A 21,679-nucleotide genomic window follows, 5' to 3' on the forward strand; every position below is an offset into this window, starting at 1 on the left:
TCAAAGTCTATGTTCTTTATGTTTTCCATGGAAAATACATAAAGTGATTTGTGTGTTAAGATTTGTTGGTCATATGGCCTTTGTAAGCTGGCTTTAGCAGCTAGCCCCTTAACAGTTCCGCCAAGGCAATCGCATCACTCTTGCCATGGGATGCTGTAAAGAACTCCCACTATGCCTGATCTTCAAGATCAGTTTTATGCAAACACAAATTAAGGAAGTTTCTCTTATTTTTATATTGTGCAGCGCTTCCATCAGAAAAGTAAGTAATCTTTTTAAGAGCAAAAGGCAAGGTTTGCTTTACGATTTCTAGCAGTTTTTTCTTAGAAAGCGACTGAAGTATGTTTCAGGCAATCTGATATGAGGACATACTGCAGATGTTTTAGTTTTCCCTTCCATTTACAATATATGATGATGCAGTGTAGCTGTAGTCAAGTGGAATGATTGTATTTCATCTTGTACTACAAAAAGAGTAGTTTTCTGCCAAATCACAGTTGACTACTACATGGCCTTCAGTTAAATTGCCCTCGATTTCGCTGTAACACTCTTTCTGCTGACTAGCTATAAATGAGTGAGTTTTTACCTTCATTAGAGTGTCCAAAAACTCATCCATAAAGTCCTCAGTACTTTTTATTACAGTTTCCATCAAACACCTATCTACAGTTACCCACTTTTTGTAGATAACTTCATCGATCATATCGTCAGTGAACTCTGCATTCAATAGATCTTTAAGTCTAGAGACACCATGAGACTCTTTACAAATATCCATAAAACACTGTTGCGATGGTGGATTGCACATCATCTTGACTAGGCAGGAATGATAATATTTAAAAGCAATTTTATCTCCATCCAAAACAAAATTTTTCATCTTAGCACCATTCATCATTAGCTTAATGTTCTGGTGTAAGGTACACACACACACACACACACACACACACACACACACACACACACACACACACACACACACACACACACACACACACACACAAACAGTTTGTGTGCCACTTCTTCCAGCCAGGATACCGTTCCTAGGTCTTAATTCGTAAATCTTGGAAAATCCAATTTTGATTGCAGGGATCTTTTCCTTAAATAATTGGTATATTTCTTGCAAATTTGCCAACACTAGCCTCTTTTGAACCTGGATCTTTCCATCTTTATTTCTTATGGTCACACAATCTTTTTTCCCAGCATCATTCTACTAGCGTCATCAGAATTTTAGAAGTCTTTTACACAGTCAACAATATTCTTATTTAGAGTTCTTCCAGATTTATGACTAGGATTTGACAAAATTCCTTTTTCTTTTATTAACAGTTTTACTGCATGAGCCATGTAGTTTGTCACTCCAAATTATTCTTCTATTTTCTGACAGCTCCAACTCATAGGTATGATAGACAAAATCATCGTGTTTTCTCTTTTTTTTGTTGTTTGAGCAAACTTTTCTTTTAACTGTTGAATAACCTCCGATTCATCTTCAGAACGTTCAGTAATAACTTCAGGGCTCGATTCTGGTAGTAAGTTCTTTTCTAAGTTAGACTTTATTTTATCAAGTTTTTTCTTTTTATAGGTAGGCAGAGCAAACCTTCTTCAGTGGTGACTCACCAATGAGTTCCAGTGACGTGTTCAGTCTACGGAAGATTGAGCATCAATAAAAGAATTGTTTACATTTTCGCTACTGCAAGGTAAAACTACTATTTCTGTTCTGTGTTTGTCACTAGCCTTTCTCCTACATACATCACATACTTTCATGCCACTAATGATTCGGAAGTCTAGAAAGCACATCCAGTCTGTTACATTTCTTAGTGATTGTGCACGTACTTTCTTATGTTGTTCTACTTTAAAAGTGTTACACCATTTAGCAGCAATAATTACCCAATTCTTCTGAGATGCCATTTCTGTAAGGTAACAAATTCTACTATCAGAAAGTATATATATATATATATATATATATATATATATATATATATATATATATATATATATATATATTCGTGACGTTAAGAAACTGTCTGCTGGGTCATTCCTTGTCAAATCAACCGATTGTACTGCATGATTTGAACCATATATATAACTTTTACTACATTTGTATTATTTGGAACATTATAGAAAAAATAAAATTAGTAAATAATCGTATTTTATGATGTTTGATATATTACCACATACATGGCACGATGTACACTAAGACTACACCGCTCTATACTAGATCACTTTGACAACTTAACACTAAAACACACTACAATATAGAGCACTCATAGGTTATTTTGATATGATTATTTCATACACATTTCAATGTAGGGTCGAGGCCCCACTTACGGCCACGTTAAGGACATATTTTCAAGTTTTATCATGTTTAACTTGTAGGAAATGAAAATATAATACTTAATCTTACCTCTCAATAAATTAAGTTTGTTCTGATGCTTTGTACAACATGTAGAATAAAAAAAACAAAAAATAAAAAATAAAGAAAAACGCACACAGATTGTGCGTTGCTTAAAGAAAAACACTACATAACTCAACTTCTGCAACACAGATCTTTTCATTAAATGGTGACTTCAAACAAGACCAAAGAAAGAAATGTTTCTATATATACAACTGAATAGCACATTTCATATTGCTTATTATAATCTATGGTAGGAGTGGCTCGTATTCCAAACGAGCTTCAAATTGCACCCGGTACATCAAGGTGGCCGTAAGTGGGGTAGTGGCCAAAACTAGAGCCTTGACCCTATATGAAAATCTCACGTTTTTTATAATAAAAAAGTAATGTCGTGTAAAATCTTGAGATTCTTAAGTTATTATATTTTATTCTCACATTAAAGTATCATTTAATGAATTAGCAAACAATAAGAGGTAATGTTGCATAAAATGGCTAACATAATAATTTAAGTTTGTTAGAATTACATAGGCCTACCTTAATATTCATAGCTTAGAAATAGTCTGCTTTTCACCTCACTAATGTGTATTGCAGTACTAAAATATCTTATACAAGAACCCATTGAGATCCCATCTTCCAATTTTGCATGCATGTACTCAGACTGGACAACACATAATTTTTATAAAAATATCCGAGGGTACGTATTTTGGAAATTTCAAATGTTTTTTGGAATACTTTAAAATTTTCAGATTTAGGTAGCATAGTCATTCTACATATCAAATTGAAGGGAAGTTTTAGAGGAAAACAATGGTGCAAGGTTGAGCTCTCTAGGTTGTATAGTTTTTGAGCTACAGTACTTTAAAACAATCGTCGATTGATCAAAAACAGAGGTTTTTTTTATTTTTAAACCCTTGAAACTCAAAAACCAAAGTTCAGAAAAATTTGAAATTTCTAATTGAATGTAGTATTAGTTGGTACATTAACTGAAAAAAAAACATCCAAATTTGAGATATCAAGGTTCAGACTGTAAGTTGATTTGAGATGGAATGACCCTGCTGGCATGTAAAGAGCGTCCGACGTTGAGAATTACTCTCGAGGACACGGAGATACCCGTACTCGTGAATTAACATTGTCATCAACTGAAAATTTGAAAGGCTCATTGTGCATCTCCTTTTGCCCGGTCTTTCGCATTGTACAATGTACATACAGGTTTGTGGGGTATTCAGATGAAACAGTGGGCTGGTACTGGACGGAATGGGAGCATGTCAGTGGTCCGGTCAACCACCACTATCCACCGTAAGGGAGGACCGCCGTATTATGCACCAAGCACATCTGTGCACGCCATCTGCTTTGGACATCCTGCAACATCCCACACCTCTGATCCGAGACTAGAACCAGGCTAGACTACGCAATTACCGTCCTATGCGTAGGCTGTCGTTAACACAGTTGTGTCTGGTGTGCTTCCGTGATCGGTAAGCATAGGCTGATGATGAAAAGCGCCACATTACGTTCAGAAATGAATCGCTGGTCTACAATGCCCCGAATGATGATCCAACAAGGGAAACTAGCCCTCGAACACCCCTCAGATTTGGTGGTAAACGCTGGCAACGCTAGCCACTAGGCCACGAGCCGCGGACTTCCCATAGACTTCTGAACGACATGAGAAACAACTAATAGACAGACTTTAACTACATTACTACAAAGGAATTCGAGAGCCAGAACGGAACGCAAGCGTCAGAACATGCGGTACCTGTTTAGGAGAAATAGGAGGCACGTAGTATTACACCTCACTGTTGCAAACGGAGTTCCACCACGACACAGACCAATTTGAATACAGAGAACAGACACGCCGATGACCGGACAGACAGTTCGTAATTTTGTGAAAAAGAAAAAAGGGGCACGACGGAGATCTAAACACAGATATCCCCCTTCGCAGTCCAAAACCGTGACCACACAACCACGTCGTCATAGCTGTTAAAGGTTGCTCAGTGTTGCACGTCTTGAGCTTGGACCGTTCACTGTTCCTGTTTTGCTTCAGTTCAGCACACCTTCCTGGTTTCATGTTTGGTATGTTGTAAGAGGTCCATGATTAAGGAATTTGTTGCTAGCGCACTCGAGCAGATGTAATTTCGATGGATTGCTGACGCGCTCCCTGCGATATGTAAGCTATAAGAGAGTCTCAGACCAAAGAGCAGTGTTGTCTGCAGAAGGAACTGTGTGGCAGTAGGAGTTTGTAGTAGCTAGCAGTGTGGTGTATGGAGTTGGCTGGGCCGGTCGTGTGGAGCAGTGGCGGTGCCTGAGAGTTTTAGTGTAAGGTAAAAGCAGCCTAGCGCATATGTACTATTTTTATATCAAGTCCCATGTAAATGTTTTAAAAATCTCTTAATAATAATCTTTCTTATAAAAATTAACTTTTGACAGTTATTCATCTCAATTTAAAGAACTTACTAATTTTTCCAATCCATGGTCATCCCGATTATTGCAAAGGAAAATCAGTTCTTTTTATACATGAAAAATCTATCGGCCACCAATGCACTGGGCTGTGCCAGAAAAATTTCTTATAGGAGCAGATATATATGCGTTATCCGGCGACATTATTGACGTACGAATTTTCAATTTATTCAGAATGCATTTTCAGGGCAGTTTAAATTCACAGTCAATTATTGAAAGGTTGTATATGAGTCAGATTTTTTGATTAGGAGGTTAGTCACATTGTATTATTGGTAGGTTACGGAATTTATTTGTGGGAGGTTACGCTGAATGTAAATTATACATAACTATATTTTTACTGTTGGGAGGTTTCGGAACTTTTTTGTGTGGGGAGGTTACAATGTGCTCTTTTTTGACGGATTATCCACTGGGCCATCTTACCAGTAACTCTGAGAGGGGTGCGATGGTGAATGTCCCTCGTAAGGCGGGTATGACGGCGACTTGTGAAGTGGTACAATTCTCCCAGAGTTTTGGAGAGCCGAACCGATGTTATTCCTAGCGCTATGGTATGGGGAGCCACTGGGTATCACTTCATATCACGGTTGGTAGTGTTTCAGAGAACTGACGGCAGTACGGTACGTCATGACCATCCTGTGTTCCTTTAGTGTGATCCATCAAAAGGCAAAATATTTATGCCATTTTTGAACAGGACAATGCTCATCTCATTACGGCAAATGGGTCTATGAACTGTTTACATGATATTGAGGTACTCCTGAGGTCAGCAAGATCCTCACACTCGTCCCTGATGTTCAATTAGGACGTCAACTCCATACTGAAGCCAGTACTCAGCCAAGTACGGACTAATTATTAATTACGGTAACTGTGGGCCAGTAGTCTCAGCAGAGGGTACAGTGGCTTTATTACACTCTTCTCAATGAAAATCTTTCATGAATCCACGCTAAAGGAGCTGCAAAGCCATGCTGACAAGGCAGCTTATATTTCGAATTTTTTTAAAAATTTAACTATTTTGGAATCACTGAAACGTCACATACCCACCACTTCTTGACGTTTCGTTTCCTCCTCCACTTCTGAGTGCTTCCCTTTTTTTGTCAGCCAGTACATAGGGGCAGCAACGATGTTCTAATGCAATACTGCTCCGAGTTCTAGGGTTTCTATCCTCCTTTTTCATCGCTCTCTGGAGTCTGTCGCAGGTGTATTCTCTAGATATTACTGTGACATCTTCAGACGCCATTGTAACTCAATTTTACTGTCTATCCCCTACTGACTGTCAAACTGTGTTTTATGGTTTGACAAAATTAGTGGAGTTGATGTTTACTATCCCGTCAATGAGAATTGGTACGTACCACAGAAGTCTGCCTTACCTGAAGACATAGGGCCCCACCTCCTGCACCAGGAGCTTCTCATCTTCGCCATCCATGTACGCCTGGAGATTGGTGTAGTTGAAGATCCGTATCCTCATGAGGGGATGCACCGGTGGATTCTGCCAGCTATCAAAGGCTGTGGAGCCATTCCTCAAAATCAGCATCTGTTGACACACAGGAGGAAAGGTAACTAAGGCGATTATTAGTAAACTTCTTGAGTATCACTTATTACTCTGATAACGTTTTACTGTCACATTTTTATACGCGATGATTGTGAGTTTGCCAGTAGCATAATTAACTCCAAAAAACTCTTTGGCAGTATTGGGAGTCGTAGAGGTAAGCCAGTACAAGCCCATTCTGCACTGTTGCCAGACCACAAATTTCAGAGGTCAAGGATACAGAGTTGCCAAGCCTCCACAAGGAGTCAATGTCCTCCTTGGTCAAAATCTTCCCGAGACAGTGAGTCAGTTGTTCTCTACAATCGTGCCACTTGGTCTCATTACTTATTAGTTATTCGTCATAATATATTACCCAATTATCATAATTAAGCCTTTCATTATTCAGACGCCCTCTTTGCATTCCATGCCGAGTGCAGCTTTGTTGAGCTTTGTGTACTGCCAGAAAATGCTGTTACCTGTGCTGAGAGACGCCGTTCTGGCTACTGCGGATTACATACCATCCAATTTAAAGTAATTGATCACTGAAAATTTTTCATTTTTGCACGTCTTACCGTCCGATACCTATGCTCGGTAGAGGACAATTTCCGTTCGTTATTCGTCATATCTACTGCTCTGTATCAAATTAAGAAAGACGTACGAAATTTTGAAGAGCTCGCAGAGAGAAAGGCGCGTAGCATAAACTTTGTGAATCGTTGATTTTAGCTCAGGCATTGTGCTGTATGAAATTTGAGGAAAACATCGAGATTTTATTTAAAATTGAGAGCAGAACGGTATCTCATATCGTTCTTTAGTTACTGACTTTTACGGAAGACTAATGGTCATTCATGAAGCGCCCATTTCCATCCTTGCATACCGGTAATTAAGTGGTCATAAATGGCCATAAATGGTTCAAGATATCGAAATGAGGTTTTTGCAAATGGTGATATAAAAGAAGGCACATACATTGTATGATAAATGCTCTGAACATGCTTTTTTTCACCGACATATGGAAGCAATTCGTCCACAGCAGTGAGGGGTCGGTAGCTCATGACACATACTGATGTCAATAGCACCACAGGAAAACCCGAGCAGCACATGTATCACATCGACAGCACCTGGGGGAAGGCGGTGGTGGTTGTGTATGCATGCCCAGAGCAGTGACAGGTTTGGTGGCCTTATTATTTACAACTCGTCACTTATCTTTATTAACGACCTACCACCATTACATAAAACCCTATTATAACGATTTGTTACCCAAAATTAACGATTTTTTCCCTACCAATCCAACCATCAGACTGACTCCCCATTTGTGTTCTGCTTATTTATTTACACACACAACATACACATCCTTTTATGCCATTTCGTTTCTTGCCATTAGTAGTGAAGTATTGTGTCTAATGGCATCTCTGCAAGAACTCTGTCATGTAACAGACTTCCTCCATCGCTATCTGCGATTCCAGGGATATTTAGTAAAATGTTGCTGTTTTTTCCAAAAAAAAATCCCACTTCTCGAGACGGTAAATACACAGCTTTACATGTTTAACCAATACAGCAACTTATTATGCAAAATTACCCATTTGAACAACTGAGAGCCTAGTATGGTCTAGGAAGTTGAGTACTTATGTTCAGTTATATTTGTAGTAACATGGAGCTTACAGTTGTCACAAAAGCAATGGTCAACACACTATCACATCGCTTAAGAAGAGCGTGATAACGACAGTGCTTACTTGTGAAGGATAGTAGGGAATTCGTAACTCATCTACAGCCATGATTACACACACACACACACACACACACACACACACACACACACACACACACACACACACACACACCAGTTGCACTAGCACTAGAATGCAGGACGAGGTATGCACTGCTTAACGAGTCCTTTATTACATGATACACACTTAAGCTTACTGTGGGGTAGGGAGAGTGCAAAGTTTATATTACGCTGAACAGAGTTCAGAGCGTACTGTCCATTGACCAGAGCATTCCGAGCACCCTTCCGCAGTTGGAGAGACAGTGGGTGAGCATGCTACAGCCACCCAGGGCAGCATCTATCCTCTACACACACTTCCGAAGTCTTCCAGGTGTAGCCGTGGTTGTATCTCTTCGTGCCTAATGAATGTCCACCCATCCACTGACAAGACTTTCCTCTGCACACATGCAGGCCATCGACCAGGAGGCATTTGCACTATGCATAGATCTAAGCCACTGGTCTTACAATCTAATTGTACAAATGACCTTTCAGTCGTCAGGAATGAGACATTACTATTAAGGGGACCCGGAACGTCCTATACCTTCAATGTTAAATGTAAGGAACGTTTTCTTATGAACTATTAACACCAGAATGATGGAACTTTTACAGTATAATATTACATATATTTAATACCATTTACCATATGGATTTTAATTTGTTTGTGTTTTTGGGAAGATATTAATTATTTTGTTACTGTAAATAATTGACATTTTTGGCATACTATCTTTGAAATAAAATCTGTTATCAATTATGTATCACAAAAAGGCTATGATACTAGGTGTATATTGGCTCTGTTTACAATCCTTGAAAATTTTAAGTATTTATCTCTAATAATTTAGCAGAAAATGTTCCTTATATGCCAAAAAAGTGAACTTGTGGAAAACGAGTTTCAAAGTTTAACTAACATTTTAGAGGCGTACAGCACCATAAGAGGGGTTTTCACTGTCACTAGACATCTCCCCATCTAGCCTTCTTTTCACACCTTTCATTCTTTGTCTGGCTTGCCTCTCACACTCCTTTTCTTTCTTTTCAGCATCCCGTTTCCTCTCATTGTCTATCGACATCATTGCACTCACCATGTACTTTACGGCATCACATCCAACTTCTGCAGCACATTGTACTTTATAAAGTTACCTTTGTTGTACGTAGCAATGGAATTATATACCCCAAAATGAAAAGTATGAATTTCTACAAACACATTTTTTTGGGGTTCTGGTCCAAATTACATTATTCACACTCTCATTTTGATTTTGTGTACGTCCATGGAGACATTTAAGAAGTTCAGTTGCAGAAAGATCTCTGAAAATTGGTTTTATAGCCTCGATGACAGTTTCTGGTAGACTGTGATGATGCTTGTATACACATTCAGATCCCTGATATTTGTTTTACTTGCACCAGGAATTGGGTCCCTGTGGGCATAGTCCGTGTAGTGGTTCCTCGCCAGTCGATAAGGTGTGGTAGTAAAGTGCCATTACATCCTTTTCCATTGCATGAACACTGTATTTTGTCTTATTGCCAGTCCATAGTCTCTCTGCAATCTAATGTCTGTTGATTACCTCGTCTGTCAATCTTATAGCTCCACCCAAAGGTTTTCCATCACTGAGTACTTTGCCTTTCATTGTGGTCTTCAGTCGACGCAGCCTTGATCCCATACGTTTCTGAACGTGACCTATGCACTCCTGTTTACTAATGGTAACATTTCCATAAGGTTTCAGCTCAGATACAGTAGCAAAAGTCTTCGAATCACCATCACCAAGGAACTGTAGGTATATGACCTTGTACCACAGAATAGAGCGACTGAAAATGTCTTTCACACCGGAAACTTCCATGGCCTCACTAGACCAACTGTAATTCCTTTGACAGTTTTCTGCATGCTCATCCTTCACTCTTTTAGGACACCTACAGTGCTTGGATTTAATTACAACATCTATAACTTTTGTAGTATCAGCACTTGTTTCCGCTATTACCCCATTATGTGAAGTGTGCCCGCGCTTGTGCCACGTGTCATCTAGTGCGACAGTCAGGTCCCGAGGATTCTGAACATCTGGAATTTCTTCATTCACCGCCACAGCCTCCTCCACTGCTTCTTTCATGGATTCTTGGGCAATATCTTCAACACAGGATCCAACAACCGAGTTATTTTTTGAGAATTTCGTTGGTGGTGGTGGTAGATTCATTATACTACAAAACATTTGACCAGCAGAGTATCCCTTACCGATTGACCTTAGAGCATAAACACATCTAATATTTACATCATAGTACTTGCTTTTCTCACCATCAGTTTCACCTTGGCCTATTTCGACATATTCTGAGTTCCAAAATGAAGCACTCTAATGACAACTAGTATAATGGAGACGGATTTCTGCTGCAAGTCCTATGTGTCGCTTGACATTTACTGACATACTCAATTTGCAATATGCCTTACTTTACACAGTACTGAACTCTCAATCACCTTTGAGAGCAATGAAATGTTAATTATTTCGTTCACATCATCCTCACTACACTTCTCCAATAAACTGCAGTAGTTTTCAGTTGATCCATGCAACTTCTTGCTTGTGCTAAATACAGGAGTAGATTTCACTTCATGAATAACCTCACTATTTTCAGAATCATTTCCCAAGGTCGAAGAAATTGTTGCAGTTCCACTAGTGTACCTCGGAGGAGGCTTCTTCCTCTTGTAAACTCTGTTACTAAATCTAGGCATATTTGATAAGTTCCAGTTACCCAATAGAAACACAACACCAATCGTGCAATAACCACCAAATGCTCAATGTAAACCACAGTATCCAAAGACTACAGTACGCAGACAAAACAATTGCCTATCAAATCGTGTTGCAATCATAATATAAAGTCTTTGGAAAGACTGGAAGTTTTGAAAAACGATGTTTTCAATGAACATGTATCCATGGAAATAATGTCGCGACATGTCCTCTACAGCACATTATTGAAAATAATATTTTCAGTACTTGTAGTTGAGCTACAGGTAAGATTAATATGTCGTTTTAAAGAGGAAGATCTGTATTTTATTTCACAAAAAACTGAAAACCCAAAGTTTCATCATTTTTAGGTTCCGGGTTCCCTTAACATTGCAGCATCCTGCACAGAGCTACACACACGCCTACATTTTGACCTCTAACTTTACGAGTACGGAATTCCAGGTACAGTAACCACGAAGGGAGTGCATGAACAGCTTCTTAGGTTATCAGAGCATACACATGCAGTAACTATTCGAACGCTCAGTATCCATATAGGGTAGAAAAATCGCTAAAAAATGCCTGTAGCAAACAACCTCTGCTACGTATTGTGATCTCTGCTATGGATACCAGATGCAACTAACAAGGATCGCCAGGGGCATTTCCTCTTGTGATTCGGCAGGCAACTGCAATTTCGTTTCTGTTATGTGTAGCTGTAGTCAGCCCTAACAAATACTGCTCAACGCATCTTTCATGCGACGCTTAGTGTCAGCTGAAAGCGTGAGTTTGTTTCCCATAAGAAAGAAAATGGTTTTAAACACGGAACTGTACGTGTTTATCCGATAGAGTGGTCCCAGATGAGTCTAGTGCGATATTCGTTCTAACGATATGTAATAACGGGAACTGAAAAACAGGGAGACCAAGCAGCACTTCAGCAGCAGTAGCAGCGCCCTGGCCTGCGCCGACTGCTTACGTTACGGAGCAGTGCTACTGGAGTTCTGGTTGTTGTTCGTGTCTTGCTGCCTCTGTTAATACATACCGATAAAACGAACATCACACTTGATTAATTTGGTACCCTCGTTGCGAACAAGCTCATAAAATTCCGCTGTAAAAATCATTTTGTTTGTAATCGGAAACAAAGCGACACTTTCCGTCGACGCTAGACGGCGCATGAAAGATGTGGTTAACGGAGCTTGTTCGGGCTGACTAGGGAGTTAACAGCAAAAACGAAATTGCACATACCTGCCGAAAGACCAGAGGTGAAGCGCTTGACTACACTTATTAGAGCCACCCTGTATATGTAGCACAGATAGTTCTACGTGGGAAGGGGTGTTTGGTTCATGTATGTTTTTAGCAGTACCCTATACGCATACTGAGTGGTGGAATAGTTATTATATGTGTGCGCTCCAATAAAACAAAAATGTGTTCCTTGCAATCTCTTTTTGGTTACTTGACCTGGTGTTCGCAGTTTTCCTTGAGTTTTGTACTCAAAGCTCATTGTAGGATACTGCAATGTTAATAATAATAATTATTATTTATGCTTCATAATTAGAGGCTTATCTGTAAAGCTAAATTAGGCCACACACATCACATTTCCTTGGTTAGTAATAAATTATGTATTAATTATTTATTTCTGACTAATAAATATCCTACAACTCTTCTACTAACATAGAGCTAATAATCTACTACAACCACTACATTGGTCTATCTGTTCACTTATTTTGGTGCATTTAACATCATACTACCCCAGTCAACAGCCATTGTCTGCCTGATTCCTTGGACGTCGTGCAGTAAGTCAGTGGCGTTTCCACTATAGCAAGTAATTCCACCACCGTTACATCTTTAAGTCTAAACTTCCATGGTCACTTGCACCAATGCAATGTATATTCTTCGGATAGTATTCACTCTGTGGTATCCGCCCTCAGTTATCATCTCTCCGTCTGCAGAATGTGTTGTCTGACCTGGATGGCAGAATGACGACTTATGGTTAAATGCCTCGTGAAGACTTCCTTGGTCGTCCTGTATACTGCGGCTGCAGTATCGTCAAAAATGCGCCAGGTCGACCCGCTCCTTAGTGCTGCTATGGGATCAAATGTCCTTAATACCTGATGTCCATTACCCGATGCAGCTTCATAGAGCGTGCAGTCCCACAGTGTGTGTTCTGGCAGGCGCAGCTAGCATTCGTCTTCTGATTTTGTATAGATATGTGGCGTAAGGGCCATAGACAGCTAGTTAATGTGTCAATCCATTCGATGAGTTAGGAAATCTCAGTTTTAATGTCTCCCTGATGTTATTAAGAAATTCGTGTGTTCTCATCCCTGTGCTTGAAGTCTCCCATTCATTTTGCCATAGTTGTAATATGCCATCATTTTGTGGCCTTTTCGATTTGGCTCAGTTCCAAACACCCGAAGTACTTCCATTTGATTACCTTCCTTTAACCCGTAAAAGGTTCCCTTTTCCTAATTTGCAAGTCCAGTGGGCATGTTCCTAGAATTACTAACGAAGTATCATTCGGGGTAGTGCAGAAGGCGCCTCTTTGAACCTCTTTGAACTCTCTTCGCTGCAGTCCATGAGCTCAAATGCTCTCATCATATCCTACGACCGATGAAAATATAGATTGGTAGTATACTCTGTCTTTAAGGGAAGCCGGATTTGCCTGTTTGCGATGGATATAATTTTATTCGTCCAGTTTGTACCTTTTCTGCGTGCTTCCTCTACATGAGGTGCAATGTTACAACTTTCGTCCAGAAATACTCTTAGACATCTCGTTACTGCGCTTCTCCTAATCGTTACATCATTTAATTTTATTTTAGGATTTTATTTTAGGGTTTGTTATTAGGTTCTCTTTCAGCAGAAGGTACGCTGTTTTGTGAGGTGCTAGTGACACCAGCCCTCAAGTTCGTGGAGGGCCGCATTACATTTGTCTTTTAGAATGCTTCTGAAGTTGCCACTTACAACGAACAATACGTTATCTGCAAATGTCACCAGTCCGCTTATGTTATCGCTGTAATGTAACTTCTGTAGTATGGGCTCCAGTGCTACTTTCCAAACCTCCAGACCACACACTGGCCCCTGCGGACAGCCTTTTGTTATTGTCTTCGTTATTTTCTTTCCTGGACATGTTAAAGAATCATGTCAACCGTGGCAATAATCTGTCAATCATATAGCGCTTCTGGAAAATCCAAATCCCTAAGGCGAACAAGAAAGACGGCCACCACAGGTTATCTAAAGCGCCAGCAATATCAATCATCGCTAGAGCGTACGCAGAACGAGTATCTGTCGATAGCGAGAACAAATTAATCATTTGACTTGCCTCTTCTAAAAACCTACTGGTGAGAACTCATCCCTTGTAGCAGTCTGTGATCTTGTGATGTTGTGATGTTTTCCATAATAATTTTTATAATATCTTGCCGAGAACGTTCAGAAGGTATCATTGGATCTTATCTTGACCTTTACTAATTGTTACCACTTCAACGTTCTTCCACATTGCAGCGACCTTTCCTTGCAAGAGACACTCATTGTACAGATCGCGTTAGTTATCTATCTGGCCACATAAAGGTTTTATTACTTAGGCTGGGATCCCGTCCCGTCCTAGAGATTTTTTCTATTAAAGCCCTAAAATTATTTGCCTAATTTCTTCTTGTGCGAATGGGTACATAAGTTTACTGTCTATGTTCTTTCCTTAATATTTCCCGTATCCTGCGCTGATCATCCCTCTCGCCTTCTTCTCCATCGTCAGGAAGTAGTGTTCCCATTAACAGGGCAGTTGACTATTCCAAACTTTCTTTTATCCTCATATCATTCCTTTTGAGCATGGGTAAGACTTTGTGATCGTATTTTCACGCAGACTATTTTAGAGGGTACACCCACAGGGATCGGTTTCTAAGTTCTTCTCCACAAATTGTTTCAATAGCTCTATTTTTGTTTTCCACAATTATTCCTTAAAACGTTCTTGAACATACCTGGATCTATGCTATCTTCGGACACACTTTTTCTTGGGTCATGTTGCTCTGGTATAGCTTCCTGGCTCTTCTTCTGCACCACGCTTTAGATGTCACTGTCTCATAGACAGCACTGCAATACATAGCAACGTCGGATAACGTAGCTCCCTCTCGTAAGTGGTACTCACAAGACCTTGCCTACACTATATGACTTAACTGCGTGATTTGAAATAATTGGTTGTACTAACACAACATCACCACGCAAGATTTGATATTCATGCTGTAAATCACATTACAGCTCGCTGCGACATCACTATGTACAAAAGGATGAATACAGTAATGGGGTCAGTCGTAGCTGTAAGGATATTAATTGGAACAACGTATCGGATTATCACGGTTCGAAAGGTAACCAACCACCAAAGCTAGTATCAGTAATAAGAGGAAGAAAGAAAATGATAAAAAAAACGCGAGAGAGTGTGTGGACTGGAAATGATAATTTACTTTATCATTAACAGCAGTTTGTAGCTAACCACCTCTGCGCACGCTGACATCAGAGAGAAACACTTAAAGAACAACGTAGGTACTAGAACGACAGCTTTTGTATGTAATTGATTAATACATCATATAGATATGTTGCCTCTTGTAGTTTCTCCTCCTTCTCCTCTTTTAAAGCTTCAACGAATAATCGTATGTAAAAGCAATCAGTGTGAATGTCATAAATGTTTACGTAAATTGTAGAATGCGTTCACAAGACAAAGATATGATTTATATAGTTTACCTTTCGCTGTCAGTCAACGAAAGGATCTGTAAATATGGGACTTGTAACAACAATATCCTTGACTATTGAAATTTTTTCGTAATTAACTATTTCGTCAATATCAACCTTTCAAAATTAAAATAGCTTTTCATTTATAATTATTACTTTCCAATAAAAAGTAAACTTTCTTTCCCTGGCTAAATGAATAATAATTATCTTTCTCTTCGTTGCAAGTTATTAACTGAAAAATACTATTCCTTTTGTTTAGGGTTTCAATTTCTTTGATATTTGCTTTTACGAATATGTCAGTATTTTACTTTATTGCCCTTTGGATGTACTTCGATACGGAAAGACAAATTCGAGATTTAAGTCTGCTCTGAAATAAACTGTGAATATTTTTCCTGTAATAGTTTAGAGATGAAGGAAAATTTGGGTATTGACTTTTTCAGTTTAAAACAGTTAATTCTCTATTTCCCGCCAGTAATTCGTTTAGAAGTACAAGTGTGCGCTTTATTTTTCGAGTGCTGGTTCTGTAGCCGAAACCCCCACTAAGCGTAAATTTAACAAAAAAGTAAAACCAATAACCTGAATGTCACTGATACTTTTGAACTGTATGAACTACATCAAATAATGCTCAACCAGTTCTGGCGTTGACTTTCGCGACCCAGTAATATTTGCAATTCAAAACACAGCACTCACTCGCTTTTAGAGAGAATCACAGTGTTGTCTAACAAGTTATTATTGATTTGTCGTTTAGGGACAAGGTGAAAAGCAATCAAATTCTCAGTAAACTTCAGATTGTTCCTCAACAAATAACTACATATTTTGTAGGACGACCGTTCTCCTTTAATGTAGACTACACATTCGGTCCATCCAACGAGGTTCCCGGAGTTTACTGTTCGTCTACAAATGCGTTGCTATTAAGCGTCACAACGCACCATTAATCACAAATACGGGAAACTAATCTCACACTCATTAATCTGATATTTTCCTATACTTGACGAGTCTACACACTACCAAAACCGGCGAAATAATCACTTTCAACGCAAGCCTGCAATCTTTTCAAAATATATTTCTGAACGATTCAGAACTGTATTGAACATATTTGAGTTCGTCCCGCTGTAGACTAATTCATGTATCATACACGTGAGCCGTTCTAAAATATGGCTCTAAGCACCATGGTACTGAACATCTGAGGTTGGCTCTGAGCACTATGGGACTTAACATCTATGGTCATCAGTCCCCTAGAACTTAGAACTACTTAAACCTAACTAACCTAAGGACATCACACAACACCCAGCCATCACGAGGCAGAGAAAATCCCTGACCCCGCCGGGAATCGAACCCGGGAACCCGGGCGTGCGAAGCGAGAACGCTACCGCACGACCACGAGATGCGGGCACATCTGAGGTCATCAGTCCCTTAGACTTAGAACTACTTAAACCTAAGGAACCTAAGGACATCATCACACACATCCATGCCCGAGGAAGGATTCGAACCTGCGACAGTAGCAGCAGCGCGGTTGCGGACTGAATCGCCTAGAGCCACTCGGCCACAGCGGCCGGCTGAGTCGTTCTCATCACACTCTCTCTCTCTCTCTCTCTCTCTCTCTCTCTCTCTCTCTCTCTCTCTCTGCTCGCTAGTCTAACAATACTCCGATCCGATACTGAACTCAAAGTTTAAAAGGACAAGCCAGGAACCATTCTCTGCGAACAAACATATCACGCTAATTCTCTCCTTAAAAATAAGTGTTTCTTCTTAGCATTCGCCCGCAAAGGTATCTGGTGGGCAGCTGTTCCGTAGCTGTCACCTTTGCCGCACGCCGCGGTTCAGCAGTCGATTGGGCGTTGCAAACCGACTTGTGAGAACGCAGAGCTTTTCTCGAACATTAGGTATCACAGATTTAGAACATTTGTACACACAAAAAAATTGAGAAAAATTTGAATACCTCTTCAACTCTTCATTAACTCAAAATATTGAACTTGTTACTACACTACTGGCATTAAAATTGCTACACCAAGAAGAAATGCAGATGATAAACGGGTATTCAGTGGACAAATATACTAGAACTGACATGTAATTACATTTTCACGCAATTTGGGTGCACAGATCCTGAGAAAACAGTAACCAGAACAACCACCTCTGGTCGTAATAACGGCCTTGATACGCCTGGGCATTGAGTCAAACAGAGCTCGGATAGCGTGTACAGGTACAGCTGCCCATGAAGCTTCAACACGATACCACAGTTCATAAATAGTAGTGACGGGCGTATTGTGACGAGCCAGTTGCTCGGCCACCATTGAACAGACGTTTTCAATTGGTGAGAGATCTGGAGAATATGCTGGCCAGGGCAGCAGTCGAACATTTTCTGTATACAGAAAGGCCCGTACAGTACCTGCAACATGCGGTCGTACATTATCCTGCTGAAATGTAGGGTTTCGCAGGGATCGAATGAAGGGTAGAGCCACGGGTCGTAACAAATCTGAAATGTAACGTCCACTGTTCAAAGTGCCGTCGATGCGAACAAGAGATGACCGAGACGTGTAACCAATGGCACCGAATACCATCACGCTGGGTGATACGCCAGTATGGCGATGACGAATACACGCTTCCAATGTGCGTTCACCGCGATGTCGCCAAACACGGATGCGACCTTCATGATCCTGTGAAGAGACCGTGGATTAATCCGAAAAAAAAAATGACGTTTTGCCATTCGTACACCCAGGTTCGTCGTTGAGTACACCATCGCAGGCGCTCCTGTCTGTGATGCAGCGTCAAGGGTAACCTCAGCCATGGTCTCCGAGTTGATAGTCCATGCTGCTGAAAACTTCGTCGAACTGTTCGTGCAGATGGTTGTCGTCTTGAAAACGTCCCCATCTGTTGACTCAGGGATCGAGACGTGGTTGCACGATCCGTTACAGCCAGGTTGATAAGATGACTGTTATCTCAACTGCTAGTGATACGAGGCCGTTGGGATCCAGCATGGCGTTCCGTATTACCCTCCTGAACCCACTGATTCCATATTCTGCTGTCATGGGATCTCGAGCAATGCGAGAGCAATGTGTCGATACGATAAACCGCAATCGCTATAGGATACAATGTGACCTGATGGTACGCATTTCTCCTCCTCCCACGAGGCTTCACAACGATTCACCAAGCAACGCCGGTCAATTACTTTTTGTGTATGGGAAATCGGTTGGAAACTTTCCTCATGTCAGCACGTTGTAGGTGTCGCCTCCGGCGCCAACCTTGTGTGAATGCTCTGAAAAGCTAATCATTTGCGTATCACAGCATCTTCTTCCTGTCTATTAAATTTCGCGTCTGTAGCACGTCATCGTCGTGGTGTAGCAATTTTAATGGGCAGTAGTGTAAGTTGAGGCGATATTAACAAGTGATTCGGTTGTAAGAGCTGAAGAAGTTTGGCGCATAACACTATTCTTGTTTCGCATCTTAATTTCCGCAGCGTCTCATTCCAGATGCAAAGCACTCCTTTAGAAAGACCTCTGCTAGCAGGTATCCATGCTTCCATTGCTGTGTGTATAGCCACTGTCAGTTCTTGCTCTTCAACGTCTACATTATTGCCTCGCGATGGACTTCTTGGACACCGAAATATTGTTCTTAGTTCCCACTTAACGACCTTGGCCTTATCTTTGGGCCTTATGCGCACGTTTTCTGTGGCGTCTTCGATTTTCATTCCAGTAGTGATATTGTCGTCACACACTCAATGTAATTCCACTCACAACGTTCCAGGCTTTCACAAGGCGCATCGCTGCCGTATTTGATAAAATAATAACTCATTCCTGACTGTCAAAAGGTCATTGTGAAACTAGAATATAAGAACCAGAGCATCAATCTACGTATAGTCAAGTGCCTCCAGATCGGTGGCCTGCATGAGAACAGAGGACAGTACGATCTTGACAGTGGAGAGGTGGGCATTAGTCAGACGCAAAGGCAGCCACAAGGATCGGTGGAAGCCCTCAGACGCTGGATGATGGAAGTACCCTAGGTGGCTGTGGCGTATCCGCCAACTGTGTCCCTAACTGCAGAACTGTGCTGGGCGTACAGGCCAATGAGCTCAGTACCCTGGTCAGTGTCATGAAATTTTGTACCCTTCCTAGAACACCAACCGTGAGTCAGCGTAACAGTCTATCAAGTAATAAACGGTATCTTAAGCAGTGCGTATCTCACCCCACTTTCTTGTCCCACCTAACACCTTACTTCCTTGTCCCGTGTGTGTGTGTGTGTGTGTGTGTGTGTGTGTGTGTGTGTGTGTGTGTGTGTGTGTGTGTGTGTGTGTGTGTGTGTGTGTGTGTGTGTGTGCTTTCTGATTTCCCAACCATTCTTCAAAAGTGCACACTGTCAGTGTCAGCCTCACTTCGACTACGTAGTACTGTAGTAGTCGTCGTTCTTAAACAGCTAAGCTCCAGGTTAGTGCGTATCTAATCGATGTTAAGTACTACTTTCAAAAGCGATAGCAGGCTCTCATTTGTTTGAACACGTCATTTATTGAATAACATGCTGTCATTTGTTCAACATTTAAGGTTTCGTGATTATGATCCCGAAAAGTGTAATTTCTCTGTTAAATCATTACAGTGTTCACAAATATTCCCAGAACTGCAGCCAGCGATGGATGAAGACTTACACAATGCACTGCTTGCAGAAATTTTGTTGGGAACAGGAAAAAAATTGTATTGAACATAAAGATATATGACAGATGTGTGAACAGGCAGAACATGGGAAGTCTGTCAGATGCTCTCACGGTGGCATACAAAACGCAAGTGATGAATTAGTTTTACGGTGGTGTAAAAATTATTTGTGTGTATTATATCACTAACTAGGTATGTACTAATGATGATAGGTCATTAATAATTGTGATAAAGATGTATTTCATTAATTACAATAACTGGGAAATATATTATTGGAGCTCATTAATAAAAGTGGTATAGCCAAGTGGTACAGTTTCAGAGTACAATGGACCCCTGGCCCGGGAGGGCTCTTGCCTTTAGGTGGTCTGGCAACCATGCAGAGTGGGATTGTACTGGCTTCCCCCACTATTTTGTGCCTGTAGCAAAACATTTCTTTTAATGTTTCTTTTCCTGGATAATCTTATGGATATTGTTGGTCGAGGTACTGGAAGAGAGAATATGTTTCAACAGATACGGCCACAGGGAAACGTTAAGCTGTTTTAAATACATACTAATTATGTAAAGACTTACACGCTTTTTCTACACATTATGTTGTCTACTTTATAATTAAAAATCTCCAATTTACATACTGACAGAAGACGGAAGACTAAGGCTTTAACAGTACAGATACCCTACTGAACTACTCCATAGAACGCTTGGGTTCCATGGGTGACAGAGGGCTCCCAATAGCGAACGTATCTCCTCTTTTTAAGCGCTGGTCACCGTCGAAGTTTCGACATCTGACGGTCGTATTTTGAGCGTCCTCTGGGTAGCTATTAATTCATTAGGCTGCGGGATGTGATGACCGTATCTGTCTACAGCGGCCTGCAACACAGTAATTGGATATCCAGCGTTACAACTGGATGAAGTGGAAATTGTCTTTGTGGATGTTCAGTGGGATAGAGACTACATATGAACAGCAGCAGAGGAGTCCTGTCAGATCACTACGGAAATTTTTGTAGTAGTATTAACCTTATAGTGAATTTTGGGAATAAGATACTAATGTGTGTTCTGAAAAATGGTGAATTAACTAACGCAGGGAAACAACAAACATTACGCAGGCGTCCTCGATTACTATCGATCACATTAAAATACTTCAGTGTTTTTGCCACGTCTTCATAGAGAATAAACAGATTTATGAGGAAAGCCGTTGCATGTCTGCAGCAACTACGATATGTATTTGTGTATTTTATAGGATGACGTATTAAGAATCAAGAAGTTTTTGATGAGAATAATTTATCTGTTTAGAACAGAAATAGGGAAATACGTAAGAGAAGTAACTGCAGTTTTCTGCTTTGATTGCTTGTTTGTAGAATACTGTATGAACCTAAATCATTCAACAAACCACCGGACGACGGAAAGGTCACTTAACAGTACAAGTAAAATAAAAAAAAAAAATGTCGTGTGACTAGGGCAGACCGTTCACCGGATGCAAGTCTTTCGATTTGACGCCACTTCGGCGACTTGTGCGCCGATGGGGATCAAATGGTGATGATTATGACA

The 21,679-nt window shown here is 40.4% G+C and overlaps 1 protein-coding gene across 1 annotated transcript in view; it reads right to left on the reverse strand.

The window, feature by feature from the left end:
* Positions 1-21,679, reverse strand: part of LOC126203155 (lysosome membrane protein 2-like) — a 426,168-nt gene that overhangs the window by 167,755 nt on the left and 236,734 nt on the right. The window contains exon 4 of the mRNA XM_049937397.1: positions 6,184-6,347. Within this exon, the coding sequence (XP_049793354.1) occupies positions 6,184-6,347 (164 nt within the window). The remainder of the gene's footprint in view (positions 1-6,183; positions 6,348-21,679) is intronic.

Source organism: Schistocerca nitens, chromosome 9 (assembly GCF_023898315.1).
Source record: "Schistocerca nitens isolate TAMUIC-IGC-003100 chromosome 9, iqSchNite1.1, whole genome shotgun sequence".
Lineage (NCBI taxonomy): Eukaryota > Metazoa > Arthropoda > Insecta > Orthoptera > Acrididae > Schistocerca > Schistocerca nitens.